The following is a 22,108-nucleotide window of genomic DNA, read 5'->3' on the forward strand; positions in this document are numbered from 1 at the left end:
CTCTTGAACTTAACACTGTACTGTCTAGAACCAGACAATATAAGACCAAACTTGAGGTCATGGATGCCTTCAGGTGCCACGCTATTGAATTGGATAGAAATCCAAGAAACAGTAAGCCCTGAAGGGGTACAGGTAGTTAGTTTGCTTTAATGGAACAAATCTCCAAACCACCCTAGCAGGTGCCCAACACAGGTGTTGTGGTTTATCGGGGGGCTGGGAAAAGGAACTGTTGTTATTGTAACACTACTGCCGGGTACCTGGATCATGACTGGATATACTCTGAATGCTGTATTCTCACATCAAGATGTACTCCGGGTAGCATGAATGAGTCAAAGGTAGCATGTCAAAAGAAAAGAAGTTACTTCTTCCCAAATATCTGCCTACAGAGGTATCAGATATTGACAGTGAACTTCCTGATGTGTAATTCCTAGACTGAGATAATGTCTCCTACCTTGTTTATACATACTCCAGATGTTGTTCATACATGTTTGTATCCAATGCTGGTTCCGGTATGAATTCTCAAGGATTAATGTGGACATTTAAGATTAATGTTCTAATGGCAAGGGACATCACTTAACTCTGTTTTGTTTTGAAGGCAACAATGCCTCAGGACCTCGTGACCTTCAAAAAGGGGGGATATGTAGCGGCGAGGCTTATTAATAAGAAAGAATTAAGTGTTCTGAGCTTTCCCAAATTAGGCCCCATCTCTGTTCATATCTGTGGTGCAGCCACAGAGAAACTATTCATGCAGGCTGATTTAAGGTTTCCTTTGATAAGGGACAGCTCCCAAAGGCCATGATAGCCAGCTAAGCCTGGCTAAGCCTGGCTATCATGATCAACGGTCATCCATTGGCGCCTATCTGTCTAGGGAGTGCCAGATGGACATCTGGACTGCATTCCTAAGTGTCAGGAGTAAGTGACTCATATCTCACCTTGATCAACCAATCAGGGACTGGTAGGGCCGAGTAACCCACACGGGACTCTGATGCCCATGGAACTTTCAGCCAATGAACGAGCTGAAGTTCCTCCAGGTAAAAACAGGCAACACAGAGATTCAAGAGAATTCTGGAGAGAATTCTGTGGACTTTTCTAAAGGGAATTCAAAGTAGAATTCCAGGGCAGGACGGCCCAGGAGCAGAAGGCTCCCAAGGGCAGGACATTCTCGCAGCGTGCCTCCTGACCATCCTGAGACTCAGCCCGGACAACCACGAAACGGCCAGTGTGTCCGAGTGCCAGAACTTTCCTTTGTTCTAAGAGTCTAGAGCGGAGGTTGCCAGAGAGTAACCAGAGGATCCACCCGAGGTTAGCACCAGCAGCAGGCCTCGTGAACAGGTTGGAGCTGTGGACACCTGAATCACTATTCAGAACTAGCTCTTCATCAGGAACGAACCGGTCCTCTTCCTGACTTGCTGGGACCCACAGTCATCTTTTCTCCTGTGCGCAAACTTTGCTAGTTAAAGCCAACACTAACTAGCCGTTCAGTGAGCATCTGCAGCGCACCGTCGCAAGCTGCACAGGACAGCCTGGCACGGAGCCAGAGAGCCCGCAGGAGATCTGAATCCCCAGAGATTGGATGAGTATTCAACTTCAATGCATTACAGCTCGAGAATTGAATTGTTATCCCAACCAGTTGATATCAATTTAATTCCTAAGAGTTATGTACTTGTTTTGAGTATCTAATGTAGAAGTTATAACCAAGTTCATTTATGAAACGGTCTTAATGAATGATATACTGGACGTATGTCCTCTTGATATGTGTAACACTTTGTAACTGACTGAATATATATCTTTTGTATTCTGATAACCCTCTCGATAAGATCTGTTAGATTTACATGCATATTCTATGTATTAATAAATGTATCCTCGTGTATTAGTACCTATGTGTGTACGCTGTTTGAGTTATATCGCATGGTTGGATTCTGAAGCCATCAAAAGAATCAATTTTGTGATTTACTGCTACAATTAATAATTGTCCCATTAAATGCCCAAACCCTAGAGAACTGGTGCCTTCAGAGAGCACACTACATTTTTTATTGGCATCCCTGGGCCGGCTATGGCAACGCTACACCACATTTCTCAAATAGCTCCAAAGTCGGGCGGATAGTATTAGCAATTATGAATGCTGAAAATAAGGACCCTGTGCAGGGCTTAATTAGGCTTATTTCCCGAGTAGCAGTAGAAAATCTAAAATGGAAAAGGCTACCAAAAAAGAAACACAAATCCAAATATCTGAAATCCAAAAGGCAGGTGATAGTCAAAACTGGGAGGAGACAACACAGTGAGGTAAATAATCCAAAAACGCAAAGGCAGAGACGTGATCAGAATTGAGCGAGAGTCAGGAAGTAAGATATAGAACAAGCAATAGAAGGAGGATACGCGCACTAGGGAGCTCCAGGGAGAATCCGAAATAGTGAGCCATGGTATGGGAAAAGAGGAGGGTTACAGTAGTGATGTAAGTGAAAGGCAATAGGAAGATTAGTTGCGGCATGAGCTGTTTGAGTGGGTGCACGTGGGAATGTGACGGTGTTTGTGAGAGTGTTGGGAATGCGTGACAGTGCGAGTGCGTGCAGAATGCGTAACAGTACCCCCCCACCCAAGTGGGCAGCTCCCGACGCCCTACTAGGAGGATCTGGACGGGTCCCAAGGAAGTCATTGATAAGACTTCGATCCAGTATGTCACCCATCGGGACCCAGGATCATTCCTCTGGACCGTAACCCTCCTAGTCAACCAGGAATTGACGAGACCCTCTGTACCATCGGGCATCCAAGATCTTGTTGACCGTGAAAGTAGTTGATCCACCAACAAGTCAGGGAAGAGGTGGACAAGGTTCTGGTCTAGAAAGCAAGGATCTGTGGTAAGTCTTCAAAAGGGAAACGTGGAAAAGTAGGATGAATCTTAAGGGAGGGAGGAAGTGCGAGACGGTAGGAGACAGGTGTGATCCAGGCGAGAATCCGGAAGGGTCCTATGAAACAAGGACCCAGCTTGTGGGACGGTTGTCGGAGGGGAATGCTCTTCATGGATAGCCAAAAAAATTGTCCTTGTCTTAATCTGGGGAAGGGTCGGCGGCGTTTACTGGCATAGGTCCATTGTCTGCGGGTGGTTCCTAACAGTGCGGTTCTAGCCTTTGTCCAAAGTTTATGAGGGAGGAGAAGTATATTTTGACTGTCGGTTTCAGGAATGGTGTCAGGGAAAAGTGAAAGTTGATAACCGAGTGAACAAAGAAAGGGGGACATCTTGGTGGAAGAAGTGTAGAGGGAGATTTGAGTGTACTCAGCCCATGGAAGAAAGGAGACCCAGTAACCAGTCGTCTTGGGTTGTGGAGACATACGCTCTCAGGAAGGTTAACAGATCCTGGTTTATTCTCTCCACCTGGCTGTTAGCTTCTGGGTGATATCCAGATGTAAATAAGGATGCCCCCCAAGACCTTGCAGAATGCCTTCCAGAATAAATTGAGTAAATTGAGGTCCCCTGTCAGAGACGATGTCCTTTGGGATGCTATGCAATCGGAACATGTGAAGAACTAATAGGTCAGCCATCTCCCGGGCGGATGGAAGAGAACGAAGACAGATAAAATGTGCAGCCTTTGAAAATCAGTCAAATACTACCATGATGGTAGACTTATCCTTACTCATAGGGATATCTGTAAAAAAGTCGACTGAAAGGTGGGACCAAGGACGTGTGGGGACTGGAAGGGGCTGTAAAAGACCCACCTTCTTCTGCCGGGAGGTCTTGACTCTGGATCAAGTGGTGCAGGCTCGAACGTATTCTGTCATATCGGTCCTCAGGGAGGCCACCAGAAATCCCTGGAGATTAGGTCAATGGATTGTTTAGAACCTGGATGACCATCGAATCAAGAATCATGGCCCAACTGAAGAACTACAGACCGGAAGGAGTTGGGAACGAATGAACAATCTGATCTGGGGGCATTGGGGGGGTAACATGTGACCTCAAAGAACATGTCTCACCTGGTCCTCGATGTCCCAACGTATGGCTGCGAGAATCTTGGTGGGCGGATTGATGGGTTCAGGGGAAATGTCGGCGTCGGAAGGATCATGTAGGCTGGAAAGAGCATCGGCTTTGATATTCTTGGGACCTGGGCTGTACGTGATGAAAGAATTGAACCTGGAGAAAAACAAAGCCCATCTTGCCTGGCGAGAGTTGAGGCATTTGGCTGATTGCAGATAGGCCAAGTTCTTATGATCCATAAGTATGGTGAATGGGTGTTGAGCCCTATCTAGGCAGTGTCTCCATTCCTCCAGGGCCAGCTTGATGACCAACAGCTCCCTGTAACCGACATCATAGTTCATCTCCTCCGGGGACAGTTTCCTTGAAAAGAGGGCACATGGGTGGAGAACGCCCCTTTCTCCATGGCACTGAGATAAGATGGCCCCAATTCCATTAGCTGAAGCATCAACCTCAAGCACAAAGGGGAGTGTAGGGTCTGGATGGCAAAGGATCGGTGCTGTGGAGAAGTTTTGCTTGAGTTGAATAAACGCGTTGTCAGCCTCTGGGGTTCACTTGCCTTGTCGGGAACCTTTATGGGTCAAAGCAGTGATGGGTGCCAAAACATAACTAAAGTTCCTAAAAAACGTAGGTTTGTTAAAAAACGTTGGAAAAGCCCAGGAAACACTGAACCTGTTTCAAATTCTCGGGGATAGGCCAGTCCCGGATGGCCTTAACTTTGTCTGGATCCATCTGAATACCCAGAGACAGGATTATGCACCCCAAGAAAGGGATTCTGGAGGCGTGAAATGTGCACTTCTCCAACTTGGCATATAATTTATTGTGCATTAGTTGAGTCAGGACTTCACGGACATGAGAAATGTGTTCCTGTAAATTGCGGGAAAAAATTAGGATGTTATCCAGGAAAATTAAAACATACTTTTTAATGATGTCTCTAAAAATGTCATTCATAAAGTTCTGGAAAACTGCAGGAGCATTGACCAAGCCAAAAGGCATCACCTGGTACTCGTAGTGACCAAGGGTAGTGATAAAGGCCATCTTTATCAGGCACCCTGAAAGTTGAGCTTGGTGAAGATGGTAGCACCCCGGACTGATTCAAGCGCTGATGAGATGAGGGGAAGGGGGTAAAGGTTCTTGACGGTTACTGCATTAAGCCCCATGTAGTCAATGAAAGGTCTCAAGGATCCATCTTTCTTTTACACAAAGAAAAATCTGGCGCAGGCTGGGGAGGAGGATGGATGAATAAACCCGGACTTTAGGGATTCCTGGATGTAAGATTCCAGGGCATCGGACTCGTTGAGGGAAAGGGAATAGATCTTCCCTCTTGGGGGCAGTGCTCCTTGTAGAAGATATATGGGGCAATCATAGGGGCGGTGTGGTGGTAGAGATAGTGCCTTCTGTTTGCTAAAAGCCAGGTGAAGATCAGAATACGGGGAAGGAATCATTGAGGTCCTCAGGCTAATAATTCATTGTTAGCCCAGGAGATGTGGGGGTTGTGCTTCTGTAGCCATGAATATCCCAAAACCAGAGAGTGCGAGGGAGAGTGGAGGAGTAGGAAATGAATGTTTTCAGTATGGGTTCCGCCAACATGGAGGGTGAGGGGTACCGTCAGCCATTCAACCCGACCAAGGTGGGATCCACCGAGGGTGAGTAGCTGGATAGGAGGCGAAACAGGAAGTAGTGAAATGTTCTTGGTGGAGGCAAGTTCAAAGTCTAAGAAGTTGTCCTTGGCTAAAGAATCGAGAAAAGCAGAGCGAGTTTGTTGATTCCTGTCCCAGGAAATGCTCGCCGGAAGTAAGAGTTAAACCAACCTTAGTAGCGGGTGGGAGGGTATGTGGGGGACGGACTGGGCAGGAGGCTCGGAGATGATCAGAAGCACTGTCGTATAGAGAACAACCTTCATGGAGACTGCAAGTCCTTTCTTCAGGAGGTAATCCAGCAAAGGTTCTAGAATCTAGAGGGGTAGAAGGAGAAATAAGACGGGGCTGGAATTCAGATCAGCATTCCTGTAGTCTGATATCAATCTCGGAAATACGTGATATGAAAGCCTCCAATGTAGGAAAATGGAGGGGGAATTGTATGAGGTGATCCTTAAGTTCATTGGAAAGCCCATGACAGAACTGATGGATGAGGGCTTCCTGGTTCCAAGACACTTGGGAATCCAAAAAGTGGAATTCTGATGCATATTCCTGGAATGGACGGATTCCCTGAAACAGAGAGGCAAGTTGTGAAATGGTCAGATGATGAGCGTGAAACTTTCCAAAAACAGAGTGCATGGCTGCCTGAAAAAGAGTCATATCAGCAGCTTTGGGGAGATTTCTGGTGAGGAGGTTAGTAGCCCACTCCAGAGTCAAGCCAGAAAGGTTTGACACTATAAATGCAATCTTCTCCCTGTCAGTTGGGAAACAATCGGGACGGAGATAGAAAGCCATCCAGAACTGGGTTATAAAACCCTGGAAATTAGATGGGTCACCTTCAAATTTCTCCGGGTTGGGAGGGGGTAAGGGACTAGCCACAGCGTGAATGTGTGGAGCTGGTAACGGAGCCACGTGTTTTGGTGGTGGTGTCTGAGCGATGTGGTCCACAAGTTGTTGAACTGTGGCAGTGAGTTGACCAAGAGCCTGAGATTGATGTTGAAGAACAGCGAAGGTATCATCTTGGCCCGCTGGGTCCATGTTCAGGCTCATTATTCTGTTAGCAATTATGAATGCTGAAAATAAGGACCCTGTGCAGGGCTGAATTAGGCTTATTTCCCGAGTAGCAGTAGAAAATCTAAAATGGAAAAGGCTACCAAAAAAGAAACACAAGTCCAAATATCCTAAATCCAAACGGCAGGCGATAGTAAAAACTGGGAAGAGACAATACAACGAGGCAACAATCCAAAATCACAGAGGCAGAGATGTGGTCAGAAATGAGCGAGAGTCAGGAAGAAAGATATAGAAGATAAAGATTGGGTACGCGCACTAGGGAGCTCCAGGGAGGATCCAAAATAGTGAGCGATGGTATGGGAAAAGAGGAGGGTTAAACTAGTGATTGGAGTGAAAGGCAATAGGAAGATTAGTTGCAGCGTGAGCGTCTGTTTGAGTGGGTGCGTGTGGGAACGTGACAGCATTTGTGAAAGTGTGTGGAAAGTGTGACAGTGCGAGTACGTGCAGAATGCGTAACACAGAGTAAAATCCTCTAAACTGAAAGCCATGATGGACGCCACAATAACCCATAATACAAACTGTAGTACTGTAATACCTGTAATACAAAGGACCATTACAAACCAAAACAACCTCAAATGCAGCATGCGTGAACCCAGAAAAAAATATCAGCTCCACAAAACAAATCAAACATTAAACAAGTCCTACATCCCCACTATAGTTATGGCAAGGTGAAAGTGGGAAGCTGATTTTTAAAACATTTTTTAAAGAAAATCAGAAATAAGAAACAATGACATATCCCTGCCTAACTTGTATGACATTGTATGAGATTATAAACTATAAAAAATGTTTTTAGATAGTTAAACACCACTTATTACACACAAAAAGCAGGTGTTTTTTCTTCTTCAAGATCAGCTTAGAGTCTTTGTGAACGCTGTAAGATAATATAATTTTGCCAAAATTTATTGTTACATTTATTAAGTTTTTGAGAGACTTCAGAAGACAAAAAATGTAGCATACTGCATTTTAAAGTTATGAACTCGCTTACACCTTGGATCTGCTTTATTCAAACTGAGGTTTCTAAAAATGCAACCAGGTACTAGATATTGTTTAAAAAAAAGCTTTAAAATGCCTGTGGTTTGAAGATTTTGTGTCATTTTTCAAAAGTTTTTGACGTCTGAAATATGGTATCTCACAAATAGGTGTTTTAATAAGAAAGCGAAGGTTATAAAAACCGGACAAACCAAATGATTCTGAAAAATCAAGAAGTTTGAAATTATTATTTATTATTAATAAATTAATACTGATAATGATCAGATACATTATTATAGTTTTAGTGGTCTTTTTAATACCACTTTTTTGTTCTCGATTATCTAGCGCTTCATCAGGAACGAACCGGTCCTCTTCCTGGCCTGCTGGGACCCACAGTCATCTTTTCTCCTGTGCACAACTTTGCTAGTTAAAGTCAACACTAACTAGCCGGTCTTCAGAGAGCATCAGCAGCGCACCGTCGCAAGCCGCACAGCACAGCCTGGCACGGAGCCAGAGAGCGCAGATTGGACAGCAACAAGCCTGCAACTGCTTCTTTGTGCCCGCAGGAGATCTGAATCCCCAGAGATTGGATGAGTATTCAACTTCACTGCATTACAGCTCGAGAATTCAATTGTTATCTTAACCAGTTGATATCAGTTTAATTCCTAAGAGTTATGTACTTGTTTTGAGTATCTAATGTAGAAGTTGTAACTTCAAGTTCAATTACGAAACGGTCTAAATGAATGATGTACTGAACGTATGTCCTCTTGGTATGTGTAACTCTTCGTAACTGAATGAATATATATCTTTTGTATTCTGATAATCCTCACAATAAGATCTGTTAGGTTTATATGCATATTTTATGTATTAATAAATGTATCCTCGTGTATTAGTACCTGTGTGTGTGCGTTGTTTGAGTTATACTGCATGGTTGGATTCTAAGGCCATTAAAAGAATCAATTTTGTGATTTACGGCTACAATTAATAATTGTCCCAGTAAATGCCCAAACCCCTACAGAACTGGTGCCTCGTGAGAGCACACTACAATTATAATTACAATATATACAATTTTGTTTTAAGGCTTGTTGTAAAGGCTTGTGCGCTAAATCGTCCCACTGAATAAAATGTTTTGAATTTAATTTAATTAAATTGGTTGAACTGTTTTTTACTTCCACTGTTGACAGTATTCACATTTGCTCATTCACATATTTTATTATTAATATAATTTAACACTGAAAACATTGTGATATATAAAATAATAAATAATTGTTAATATAGTGTGCATAATATTTACTATTTTATTTTTTTAAAAGGAGTCATTGTTTGTTAGATGAAAAACGTGTACCCTAAGCAGGTATTGAAAGCCTTATTGACAAATTTGCTTAATGAACGGGCCAAGGAAACACAGCTGAAACGAACAGCTTAAAATGTTTTGAAAGTAATCATGAGTGAATGAGTCAAAGAAAAAATAAAACGTTTACAAAGAAAATGGACTATGGTAAATACCACCAGCTATATAAATATGTTATATTTAGATCCTTAAATTAATATTGTTATTAATTTCTTTTGTTACGCGAGTCCACATTCTAAAAAGTACGCTGTTTTTACTGAAAAAACAATAGCAAGTATGTATAGAAAAGGTTCAAACATTATAGCTTTTTACAAAGTATATAAACTTCAGAATGAGCACGTCAAAATTTTTCCAAAATAACCAAAGTACGTGACTCAGTTAAAGACTTTGATGCATAAAATGTTTATGAAGAAAGTGGAATACTGTTGTGCACTTTTTATTTAAGCTACCACTACCTGCTATATTCAGTATGTATATTTATATTCCTAAATTAGTATAGTTTATGACAATATGACATTCAGATTTTTATGCTCAGTTACCAAAATTTCCCTTTAGTTGTAAAATTGCATATTAATATTCCATATTAAGTGGATTTAAACATGCACAATAGAGAGATTAAATGAAGGAAATCGTTTCACTAACGATCACTAACGTGATTTCGCGAATCACGTAAAATATGGATTTTTAACATGCATTTTGAATGGCTAAATCTGTAACTTTTATTCTAATTATTCCATTTTCTTTTTTAGCATTATAGTATATGCCATATGTTCTGGTAAAATGACTTGTAAACCCAATCTTTTAGGGGAACTGCTACAGTATATTGAGTTATTTTTATGTAACGAAAAAATATTGATATTTTATGAGTATCATTATTAGTATGTTTCTTTTTGAAACTTAAACACAGTTTCTACTTTTTAGTTTACTATGTTATCAATCAATCATTCTAATAAGTACTTACCAGAGCAAAGGAATCTCTTGGCCTGGCTGTTTTTCATAGTGCCCTTTTCCTGAAGTAATGAAACAGCTGTTTTGAAAACTTTTTTTATCCCATCTGCTATGTTCTGCCAGCTCTTGTCATTCTGTAAGTTTCTGTTGGCAGATTCCATCTGTGAAATTGAAAAGCACTATAATATTATCATGTTTTCTATATTTCAACTGATAACGACTTGAGAATTTAGGAATATACTGTATATACAGTATAAATGCAAGAACAAAAAAGGGGGTAATGTTTACACAGTTTTTTCAGTTGTCATATACAATATGTTTAAGAAACATGTAGAAATGTAAATATCTCAATGCAAAAATCTAATATGGTGGCTATCTTTAATTAACTTTAATTAATCCATCAGTGCAATTTTTTAAAAAATTACATAACCATGACTGTGTTTTTTTAAGTGCATAGTAATATTATAGTTTTGAAATAAATATTCTTAACAGATGACACATAACCTGTGGTTACTGTATAGCTATGGTACTTTGATTGTCCATTTGTATGCTGCACAACAGTCTGTTCAAAGATAATGTGCTGCAAAGACTGTCAATACTGCTATGAAAATTATCTAAACCATTGCCCATCATTTCAAATTTTAATTAATTCCTTTTTATGCATATACCCATAATATTTTTATAATTTATGGAAAAATGCAAATATTCTGAGCTCTGAATTATTCAGAATTTAGGTGAAATAAACATCGTTGATCACTGGCAATTTGGCAGAATTTTATGTGCTTTGAATTAAAAGCAATTGGAAGCATGAAGACACCACCAACATGCTGATATTGTTTGCAGACTTTCTTATTTCTTATTTACAGCATGATTTAGTATTTGGTTTATTTGGAATGTCAAATCTATTCAGAGGAACCTACACAGAAACATTTGTATTCAGCATGGCCATATTGCAGACAATAGTAAAGAACTACCTGTCAGGACTCACCTGGAAACTTAACAAGTAGGACTATTAGTATCAACAGAATAGAAAAATGTAAAATAGAGACCTTTTTTTAGAAATAGACAGTAATCAATAAGTAATCAATCAATAATCAATAAGTAAAATAAATGATCACAACCACAGTTGATATAATAAGAGGTACCTGAGTTCTTTGTTCTCTGATATAGCTTTGGTGAAAGTGTAATAAATCACACACAATGGATTAAACAAATTGTTATTAATAATGACAATAACACACACTAAGAACACACAACATAAAATACAATATACAAGTTACTCAATAAGTAAACAAGGCAACTTGGAGACCTATGTCCTGACCACACAGAAAAACCTCAGTCTGTTAACAAGTATCCAAAGATCCTATATACTGTAAAGCCAACAACATAGATAAACCTGCTTTCTAAACTAAACAGATTACGGCTTCCAGTTAAATCTCTCCATGTATAAACATGGATGCTACAAAGTGAATGGGAAACCTAGCTCCCTCTTCTAAAAACGAATTCACTAACCAGAAGCAGTCATTTTTAACAAAGTAGTTCTCTTATACAGACAATGAGAGCTTCCTAAAAACAACAGAATTGCAAAGTCTCTTAATGAGGTTTAAATACTTAATTCAAATCTGGTGTTAAGACTGATCAGAGCAAACTCCTGCCTGGCACTGTCTCTTCTCTCTTGTCATCCTCTCTCCACTGTTTTCTACCTCCTCTCCCTTGTCTTTTTATCCCGTGTTACTGGACTTTTAACGACTCTTAATGATTTACCAAAAATTTAACTAATGTAAACCAGATAATTCCTTTGATCAGTGTGTTTCAGAACCAATGCAACTCATTAAACACCTCATTCCCTTTTGTGCTTTGAAGATCCATAGAGAACTGCAAATGTTGCAAAGGTGTTGAATATTGTCTCTAAATTCTTAGACAACTCAATAGCCTATATAGGCAATAGATGTAACACTAAGATAATTATAATAAGCAACAAGTAACATTCTTTTTTTCATTGACCGTCTTTGTAAAAGTAACACCACAGCATTTTGTTGATCCAATCACACATTTGTTTCCAATCATGCAAAGTACAGTAATTTTGAGAATATCCGATTCACCATGCCTTTCACATGCTCATAAAAGATATTGATTTAGGAACATAAACATATTACTGTATGCAAACTGTACTGTATACAGTATGTATATTTATATTTAATGTCTTTACTGAGCCCGTTTAAGTATTGAATATTTATATGCAAAGTACAGTAATTTTGAGAATATCCGATTCACCATGCCTTTCACATGCTCATAAAAGATATTGATTTAGGAACATAAACATATTACTGTATGCAAACTGTACTGTATACAGTATGTATATTTATATTTAATGTCTTTACTGAGCCCGTTTAAGTATTGAATATTTATATGGAATTTTACCACTGAAGGGAAATCTTAGTAGCTGAGCATAAAAAGAATAGGAGCATAACGCGTGTGAAGGCCATAAACGATATTAATTTTGGAACATAAACATACAGTATTACAGTATGTAAACTGTTTATGGCTGGTCCCGGTACTTTAAAGAAAAGTGTGCTAAACTTGGAAATGAAGGCATAGTCAAGCTTCTAGATGCTGTTCATATATATGCTTGTTTATGTGAATGCAGGAGGACCAAATAAGCATTCTTGAATACACAATAAAAATAGTAAACAAATTATTTTTCCAAATGATCCAATTATCTTTATTTCCCCCCCCCAAAAAAAACAGAATGTTTTGGTTGGCTCTTTGCATGAAATGCAGCACAGTCAATATGGAAAAGAGAAACATGATAAAGCATGATAATTTTAGTAATGCTGCCACCTGCAGATGCTGCTCAAGTGGAGCATTGATGAGCAAGCATTGATTAAATCTGTGTAGCCCCGTCTGCGGTCGTCTGAGAAAAGAGAAAAAATCTGAAGAAACTTGGAGTTGTGGGAAGACGCCACTGGATCGGTGCTAGAAGCAGGTTTCAGATTTTTCTGGATTCAGGTTTCAGGTTTCTAAAGTCTTTCAGTTTTTTAGGCTTTTAGGCATATGTGTTTCTCAGAGATGGAATGCAGTGCTTCAAGAAAAAAAGCACACACAAGAGTACTGATCAAGTGACGGAAACAGTATTAAATAGAGAACAAAACAGAATAATTGGGAGGACTGATTGGATTATTGGTGGACCTTTGGGCAAACTGATAAACAACCTGAGCGTGTCTGACTGTGGGAATGTTACTATCTCCTGGGCCAACTGAGGACTGCATGCTGCTGACCAGCTGGGCATGACACCTAATGAAAACTTGTCTGTAATATTTATTTTGTTCCCATATACCTTGATGGTTTGAAGCAGATTAACTGTTTTCATATCCTTGTTTTAATAAAAGTCCAGTCTTAATAAATCTTACAAAGTTACACTTACTGAATTATGTAAATTCTTCAGAATTTCAGATTTTGGCTTGAGGTAGTATGCTGGTGGAACTGCATTTTCATCTCTGCAGTAACATTCTTCCAAAATCCTGGTGTCTAGTCCAGCTTCTGTAGCAGAATCTAGAATCATTTCAAACTCAGCTGACTCCACCTCTCCAGGGATTCGAATACTGCCATATTTTTCACCTAAAAGTCCCTGTGTTAAAAAAAGCAAAAAAAACAAGAGCTTGTTTTATTCTTCATGGGGAGAAATACAACAGAAGCCTCTTGATAGATTTTTTTCATTTTCTCTAATCAAACATCATGATAATCCTTATTCCTCTGACAACAATCTGCTCTATTTTCATTTGGGATGTGACCAGATTTACTGCAGGGTGTGTAGTACAGAATGAACAATAAAATAAATAAACTAGCATACTAAATGAACATAATCATATTGATTAATCAACATATTCCTCCTGCGGCAATTCTACATTAAATGCTGAAACAATTGCAAGATTTATCTAGTTTAAAGCCACTGCATTATACATAATGCTTACAGCCCAAATGGATTTAATAAAATAAAGAAAAAACAAAACACACATTTTTAAATATTATTTCTCATACTTGAAGACTTCAACAGGTCTTTTTTAGGCAGCAAGTCTTTATGTATTCCAAATGATCATTCATGATATTGCAGCAATTTTCCATTGTTTGCCCTGGCTAAGTCAGTGAGTGTGAGGAAGCAAAGACAAGAAAGCAGAACTACAGGTGTGTCTGCTGATCATGAAGGGGGTAGAGAGCGAAAGAGAGAAAGAAAGTTGCAACAGCTAGCAGTCTATGAGGTAGAGAAAGGAAACCACTGCCACATATACAGGAAGACAGAAATTAATGGCAATACATTTCAAAACTCTATAATTAGAAAAACAAAACATCACATTTAGAATACACTTTAACAATATATTGTACTGCAAATAACTAGTCAGACGTTGGAGAGAGTTATGTTTTTATGCAATTTATGAATACTGTATATTTCATTACTCCACATTGTAATATTCAGTAATCATAAAAAAAATACATACTAAATAAAATCACTTGTGTGCTTTAGGTTCCTGTCAATTTTCTGTGAAAGAATGAAACTGAGTGTAAATAGAATCCCTGGTGCATGCTGGTTAGGAGTGCATTACACCTAATCTGCCTTATTCATCTGCAGAAGGAACTTACCTTACTATGCATTCTTTATGTATCTAACAGAAACTTGAAAATCGTATTAATTTGATTCATGGGAGATCAAGTTTAATTAATGTTGAGTCTAACACAGCACTGGAGTAACTCCACAACGGAGAGTATGTACTTAATTTAAATGTTGATGAATAAGTCTTTTTCAACATTGTCTTTTTCATTTATTAAAGTCTTACTTTTGTAAAATTTGTAAAATTTTGTAGAATTGCTTATGTTAGCCTTTGCTTCGTAATCACACGGACACAGTGCAAATTAGAAAGGGAGGAAGGGATTTTTAATAAGGCCAAACCTTTTGACGTTTTGAATTGTGAAATGGTTGAGACTATTAATAGGTTACTGCCATCATTTATGTAAACGCAATGCTGCAACTGGGTCAATTAATCCTTGAAGTTTGATTCAAATTGAAGAATTTGATTTTGATCTCAAGTCTATGTTGTCTGTGTCTGCAGTGGAAAATTGTTTCATATGTGTTTATTTTTTCAAAGATTAATAATTGCAGCTAAGTATCTTTTAAGAAGGTCATAGACAAGTCTAGCAGCAAGTGATATTAATACACTAATAATTCAATGATATTAATATATTTTTCTGTTGCCATGACAAAGCAGGTTTGGCCTCTGTGTAAAACACTAGAAATGAAGCTGAAAGGGGTTTATCTAATATCCATGGCCCAAGTCTGTACCACAGAAAAGGACACATGGACATTGTAAAGCTACGTCAACTCTCAACCTCCCTAAAAGATAGTTTGCTAGCCTGGCTCCCCTCAGTCTCCCATCCCCATCTGCCCAGGACTATAGGTCAGAGGTCACTGCCCATCACTTAAAAGATGACCACTTAATGAGCAACCTGCAGGATGGATGGAAATACTATATCTGATGACATCCTAACATCAACTATGATTTCCTGGTTTAAAAAGGTGTTGCACAGGTCACTGGCTTGCTTGCTCACTCCTTCCTCTCCATCTAACCAGGCAATCTGACTTTACCTAACATGTGACTGCAAGGAGTATTGAGTCAGGACTTGTCATGCTAAGAGAGTGAGTCAGTAAAGAAAATAATTCTGCTCAAGATTTCCGCTGCAACAGAATACATCTTATGTTTTGAGAACCAATTATTATTTTCAACTGATTTTCAATTTTGTTGTCAACATTCTGCATGTCTGAGCATATTCAGTGAAGTGCTATACTTGGAACTCCCACCCCATCTCACTTGGGGCTGGACCCAAGCAGATTTTTAAAACCAAAGTTCAGCAAGATGCTCACTTCCTTGGAGAGTTGTTCTTCAGCAAAGCTTTCCCTCCCCTCTCTCTGGAACTGAGAATCCCTGCACAGAGCAGCTGATGAGTTGGACCACATTAGCCCAGCCCAGCTATCTTCACCAGGAAGTTCAGAACTCATTTAGAAACATTTGGCCTAGTCTAGAAAAGCAAATATGTTTTATGTGTTGGGAAAGGTTACAGATGCAGCCATTCAAAATGGGTGAGGTATTTCACGGCATACCGCGACACGCCCACTGGGGTATCACGCGGTATCACGTGTGTCACGTGACTAGCTATCCGGCGTCGCCTTGTAAAACCGCCAGGGGGAGCTTAACCTCTCATGTACAGCATTCGAGCCTTTAATTTTGAACTGTGTATTACAGCATGTTAATCATCAGTCATTCAAATGTTGGTATATTTTATGAAAGCAAGATTGCTCAGTTGGACAAAAGTACACAACCTACCTTTATCAGAAATATTTATGCATCAAAGCCTTTACTGAAGATATTACTAATAGTATTAATAATGGATGACTTTGGACAAGCTGTATACTCAAAGTATAATTTCTTTAGCACATTTGTACAAGCACTTGGAATCTGTCCAAGCCATACTTTGTCAGGCATTTTGTTTTACTTCAACGGGCATAAAAACTTCCTTGCTTTTAACAGGGCGTTTCATAATTTCTAACTACGAAAATGATTTAAAATGCGACACCTATCATGAAAAGAAAAAAATACACACCAGTATTCCATTTCTCCCAAAACATTGTAAGCTTTGAAGTCTTTAACTAACGTGATACCGGAGTCAACAAGCATACTTTTAGAATTTGATTAAAAGGGAATATAATATGGAATCGCGTATCTCAAGAATTTAATAACGGTATGATTATATCCGTGTACTGCGGCAGGGCTGTTTCGCCTGCCTGCTTATGCGAGCTGTCTTGTAGCCTACTGGTCTAGGTGCGTGACTACCAACTAGCAGGTTGTGTGTTCGAATCCAGCTGGTGCTGGACCTTTCAGTTTTATTTATTTATTTTTTAATCGCGTAACATAAACATATTACCGTATGCAAACTGTACTGTATACAATATGTATATGTATATTTAATGTCTTAACTGTGCTCGTTTAAGTATTGAATATTCATATCTAATTTTACCACTGAAGGGAAATCTTAACATAAACATACAGTATATGGCTGGTCTCGGTACTTTAAAGAAAAAAATACACACCAGTATTCCATTTCTCCCTAAACATTGTAAGCTTCGAATGAAACCACTAAATAAAGACATAAATATAGAAATCTTAATATTTGTTTTATTTAATGTTGGTAGCAGGATGAACTGTCAGAGTGTATATTTTGTCGCAAAGTTGCTACAAGATGTTAACAGTGAAAAAGGTATTTAGAAATGAGTTATTTCAAGATGAAAAAGAAAACATACACGAAACATGGTTTCATTACGACCAGAATCGGTCTTGAGATATTTTTAACTTGATTTACAGTATTTGAGAGGTATGTCTTAACACCGATACTACAGTGCTTAAGTACTGCTCACGTATATGTTTCTAGGTTTATATTATGCATTTCATACGGTCAAATTACTTTTGAGCAACTAATAAGAAGCGCTAAACGGTATGAGTTTTAGTTTCGTTTTGTGCTGGAACCCGTGGATTGATTAGAGATATCAAGTACATACAAGTCATTTTTTAAATGTTGTAGTTCGTCTTGAAAAAATGTTACGAGTACATCATCTATCAACAATTAGGTTCTGTTTCCATATTGCGGATTTTGGTTAGGTACAGTATTATCAAATCCAGTGGCGCTGTGTGTTACTTTACTGAGTCCCAATCTGTGATTGAAACCTGTAAAACCGGTTTAATTCGTCACAGCCAGCACTCTTCAGGTGTGAGGGTCTTCTGCTCAGAATGAAATGCTAAAATGTTTGTGTATATTCTAATGGTAGTGGGGGCAGGGTGTGTGGGAACAGGTTTGTTCTTCACACCTGAAACATTTTCTCTGAAAGGATTTTCTTCGCAGTTAACCGATCTTGTAACAGCATGTTACAGTTTACTATTATTAACCATATTAATTTTAAGTGCTTAATGTAAAATCTTGTAAAAATATATTTTCATTGTTCAAATATACATTAATATACATTAAGTCTGACTATCATATAATAAGTTAAATACAAAACTAAAGAAAAAATAGGGTTAAATATAATTCAAAATATTTTGCTAACAATGTTAACTGTTTATGAATAAAATGTATTAACTAAGGAGTAGGATGGCACAGTTGTTAGTATGTTTTTTGTTTTGTTTCTTTTTCATAAATACAACAGTAGTACCTGATGTCTCAGTGGCTTTCAAAATTAAATTATGCATGCAAACCTGTGAACTAGAAAGATAACTAAGATTGTAATACTAATTAAATGACCGCGGGCACTTCCCACCGCCTCTACATTCTCAGAGTAGAACAGACTAACCTTCTAATGAAAGACGGTCCACCCCCCACGGACAGGAAAAGTGCCCACAGGCACTTAAACTTAATATGGTCAGTAACGGTAAACAGTAACATGGTAAGAAGGAGCACGTACAAACGTTTTCGAAATAACCACATGTAAGACTCTGATCCTAAAAATGGGATTTCTATATGTCTTTATTTAGTGTTTACATTAGTGACAAAGGCTAAACTTTTAGCTTCAGTAACGTGTACATATCTCCTTTTTATAAAACGACTTGGTTGAAAACTGTTCCAGAGCCACTGTTGTTTCATCAGTGAAAAGTACATCATGAAATGCCTCTCCCTGTTCAATCCACTGCAAAAAAGAAAAGGAGCATAAAGCTTCTGATGGTCATAAACGATATTCATTTAGGAGCAGCATCAGAGGTATGTTTTAACTGCACTGCATTGGAGAGAATACCATAGTGTGTTTTTTTTTTTACTCCCCGGCGGAAACTGGCTTCCAGAAGAATCAGTATGGCTCAGAGATTAAATAAAACTTCACAGACATTAACGAAGAGCATAACGCGTGTACTGTATGCACTGCAAGTACAACCCAACTCTCTGCAGGAGTGCTGGCTGTGACGAATTGAACCGGTTTCAGGGGTATTTTCAAAGTAGGAGGCGAGATTTCCAGCGAAAGACACCCCCCCCCCTCAAAAACCCAGTAAATACAGTACTTACTAGTTAAAGGCTAGGCTCCCAACTACGGCGAAAGGAACCCTTCTTTCATTAGAAGACAATGAACATATTTTAGCCCTGAATGAATTAATAGCAAACATGGTTTACATAAAAGACATTTTTCCAAGAAAGTTTAGCCTTTGTCACTAATGAAACCACTAAATAAAGACATAAATAGAAAAATCTTAAGATTTTTAAAATACATGACTTTGCTAAAATTTATTTGAAAATAAAAACAATTACAACCGCCAGGGGAGAGAGAGAACAGGGGAGGGATGTTGGTTTTGCATAAGGGGCGGGGCTATGTTTGGGTATGTTTGGGAATGTGTAGTTACATGTTCTGGCTGTTTGTGAATTATCGTTGTTGAGTATGGAGTGTTGAGGTATTGATTTTGTGTAATGCTTTATGTTGAAAATTGAGGTGGATTTTGTTTATGATAAACAGGATAAACTGGGATGGGAGGAAGGTTTGGTTTTGCATAAGGGGCGGGATTATGTTAATTGGAGGACTTTGCGAGTGTAAAATGGTTTGATTATTTGATTTTGTATTGTGGTTGTTATCTATGTTTTTGGTTGGTATTATGTTTATATGGTTGTTTTTGTTGGTTGGTTGTTATTATGGTTATTAATAATACGATCTATAGTTGAAATCTGAGCCTTAATAAAAAGAAAAAGCAAGTGATTAGGTTTATGAGCAATCTAATTACTTATTCGTTTAAAAAGCTATATAAAATAAAGTTTATTATTAATTTGCTGGACAGAGCGGTGAACATTATTATGCATAAGACAAAGATAACGATCCTGATCAGTTTAGAAATCTGTGTACGCTGTTAGGTTTTTACTTCTTAAACTTTTAAAATACACGTTTAGAATTGAAAGAAATCCTCTTCCTGGTATAGCAAACCAGCACGTCTTTTTTCTCCAATCAGAGGGGTGTCAGATGGTGTCAGCCAATCACCATTCTGCGTTGGGTAGCAAAGGGTGACTGTTCTCAGGCGGAAGATGTAAACAGCTTAATGTTCGTGTTAAATATTTTTTTTTAATTAAAATTCATTCTATACAGCAATCGCATATTTGGGTACCGTTTCATAAAACTTTCATGCTTAAAATGTTTAGGGAGAAATGGAAGACTGGTGTGTATTTTTTCTTTAAACTACCAAGACCAGCCATACACAGTACAGTTTACATATGTAGCGGTGAGGCTTATTAATAAGGCAGAATTAAGTGTTTCTGAGCTTTCCCAAATTAGGCCTAATTTCTCTGTTCATCTCTGTGGTGCAGCCACAGAGAAAGAATTCATGCAAGCTGATTTAAGATGTTTTCTTGTGATAAGAAACCAGCTCCCAAAGGGGGATGCACTTAGCTAAGCCTGGCTATCATGATCAATGGTCATCCATTGGCGCCTATCTGTCTAGGGAGTGCGAGTTGGACATCTGGATTGCATTCCTAAGTGTCAGGAGTAAGTGACTCATATCTCACCTTGATCAACCAATCAGGGACTGGTAGGGCCGAGTAACCCACGTGGGACTCTGATGCCCATGGAACTTTCAGCCAATCAATGAGCTGAAGTTCCTCCAGGTAAAAACAGGCAACACAGAGATTCAACAAGATTCAGAAGGGATTCTGGAGAGGATTCTGTGGACTGTTCAAAGGAGAATTCCAGGGCAGGACGGCCCAGGAGCAGAAGGCTCCCAAGGGCAGGACATCCTCGCAGCGCGCCTCCTGACCATCCTGAGACTCAGCCCGGACAACCACGGAACGGCCAGTGTGTCCGAGTGCCAGAACTTTCCTTTGTTCTAAGAGTCTAGAGTGGAGGTTGCCAGAGAGAAACCAGCAGCAGGCCTTGTGAACAGGTCGGAACTGTGGACAGCTGAATCACTATTCAGAACTAGCTCTTCATTAGGAACGAACCGGTCCTCTTCCTGACTTGCTGGGACCCACAGTCATCTTTTCTCCTGTGCACAAACTTTGCTAGTTAAAGCCAACACTAACTAGCCGGTCAGTGAGCATCAGCAGCGCACCGTCGCAAGCCGCACAGCACAGCCTGGCACCGAGCCAGAGAGCGCGGATTGGACAGCAACAGCCTGCAACTGTTTCTTTGTGCCCGCAGGAGATCTGAATCCCCAAAGATTGGATGAGTATTCAACTTCAATGCATTACAGCTCAAGAATTCAATTGTTATCCCAACCAGTTGATATCAATTTAATTCCTAAGAGTTATGTACTTGTTTCGAGTATCTAATGTAGAAGTTATAACCAAGTTAATTTATGAAACGGTCTTAATGAATGATATACTGAACGTATGTCCTCTTGATATATGTAACACTTCGTAACTGATTGAATATATATCTTTTGTATTCTGATAACCCTCTCGATAAGATCTGTTAGTTTAAGGCATATTCTATGTATTAATAAATGTATCCTCGTGTATTAGTACCTGTGTGTGCACGTTGTTTGAGTTATGTCGCATGGTTGGACTCTAAAGCCATCAAAAGAATCAACTTTGTGATTTACTGCTACAATTAATAATTGTCTCAGTAAATGCCCAAACCCTACAGAACTGGTGCCTTCAGAGAGCCACTAACATTACATATTTGGCGTCCCTGAACGGCTATGAATCACTACACATACATACAGTAATGTTTTAAATTAATATCGTTTATGACCTTCAGATGCGTTATGCTCCTCTTCTTTTTATGCTCAGCTACTAAAATTTCCCTTTAGTGGTAAAATCCATATAAATATTCAAAACTAAGCGGATTAAAATGTGCACAGTAAAGACATTAAATGATTAAATCTTTGCACTACCAACCAATGCACCACGAGTGCCCCTGTCGGTCATTTTGGCCAGCCAATCACTTGCCCTGCGGTACCCTCCGGTGCCCCGCGGTGGCTTGTGGGTAGGTTACCGTACCGCGGGTTTTTACCGCGCATTTTGAATGGCTGCATCTGTATGTGCAACATGACCACACTGTTGAAGCAGAGTTGCTTCCCTTTGGTTTTACTGCTGAATGATGATTCTGCGGAAAAGAGTCTAACTGGATGGTGCATCATTGGCAACCGTCACTCTCTCTTCCCTGGCACG

The 22,108-nt window shown here is 39.2% G+C and overlaps 1 protein-coding gene across 4 annotated transcripts in view; it reads right to left on the reverse strand.

Annotated features, from left to right (window-relative positions):
• The window catches only part of nwd2 (NACHT and WD repeat domain containing 2), a 211,979-nt gene that overhangs the window by 50,360 nt on the left and 139,511 nt on the right, over positions 1-22,108 (reverse strand). For all 4 annotated transcript variants that reach the window (XM_088627888.1, XM_088627905.1, XM_088627881.1 and 1 more), the window contains exons 5-6: positions 13,365-13,568; positions 9,954-10,101 (exon numbers count right to left, since the gene is read on the reverse strand). In XM_088627888.1, the coding sequence (XP_088484014.1) occupies positions 9,954-10,101; positions 13,365-13,568 (352 nt within the window). The remainder of the gene's footprint in view (positions 1-9,953; positions 10,102-13,364; positions 13,569-22,108) is intronic.

The sequence above is a fragment of the Lepisosteus platostomus genome, chromosome 1 (genome assembly GCF_059453375.1).
Source record: "Lepisosteus platostomus isolate fLepPlt1 chromosome 1, fLepPlt1.hap1, whole genome shotgun sequence".
NCBI lineage: Eukaryota > Metazoa > Chordata > Actinopteri > Semionotiformes > Lepisosteidae > Lepisosteus > Lepisosteus platostomus.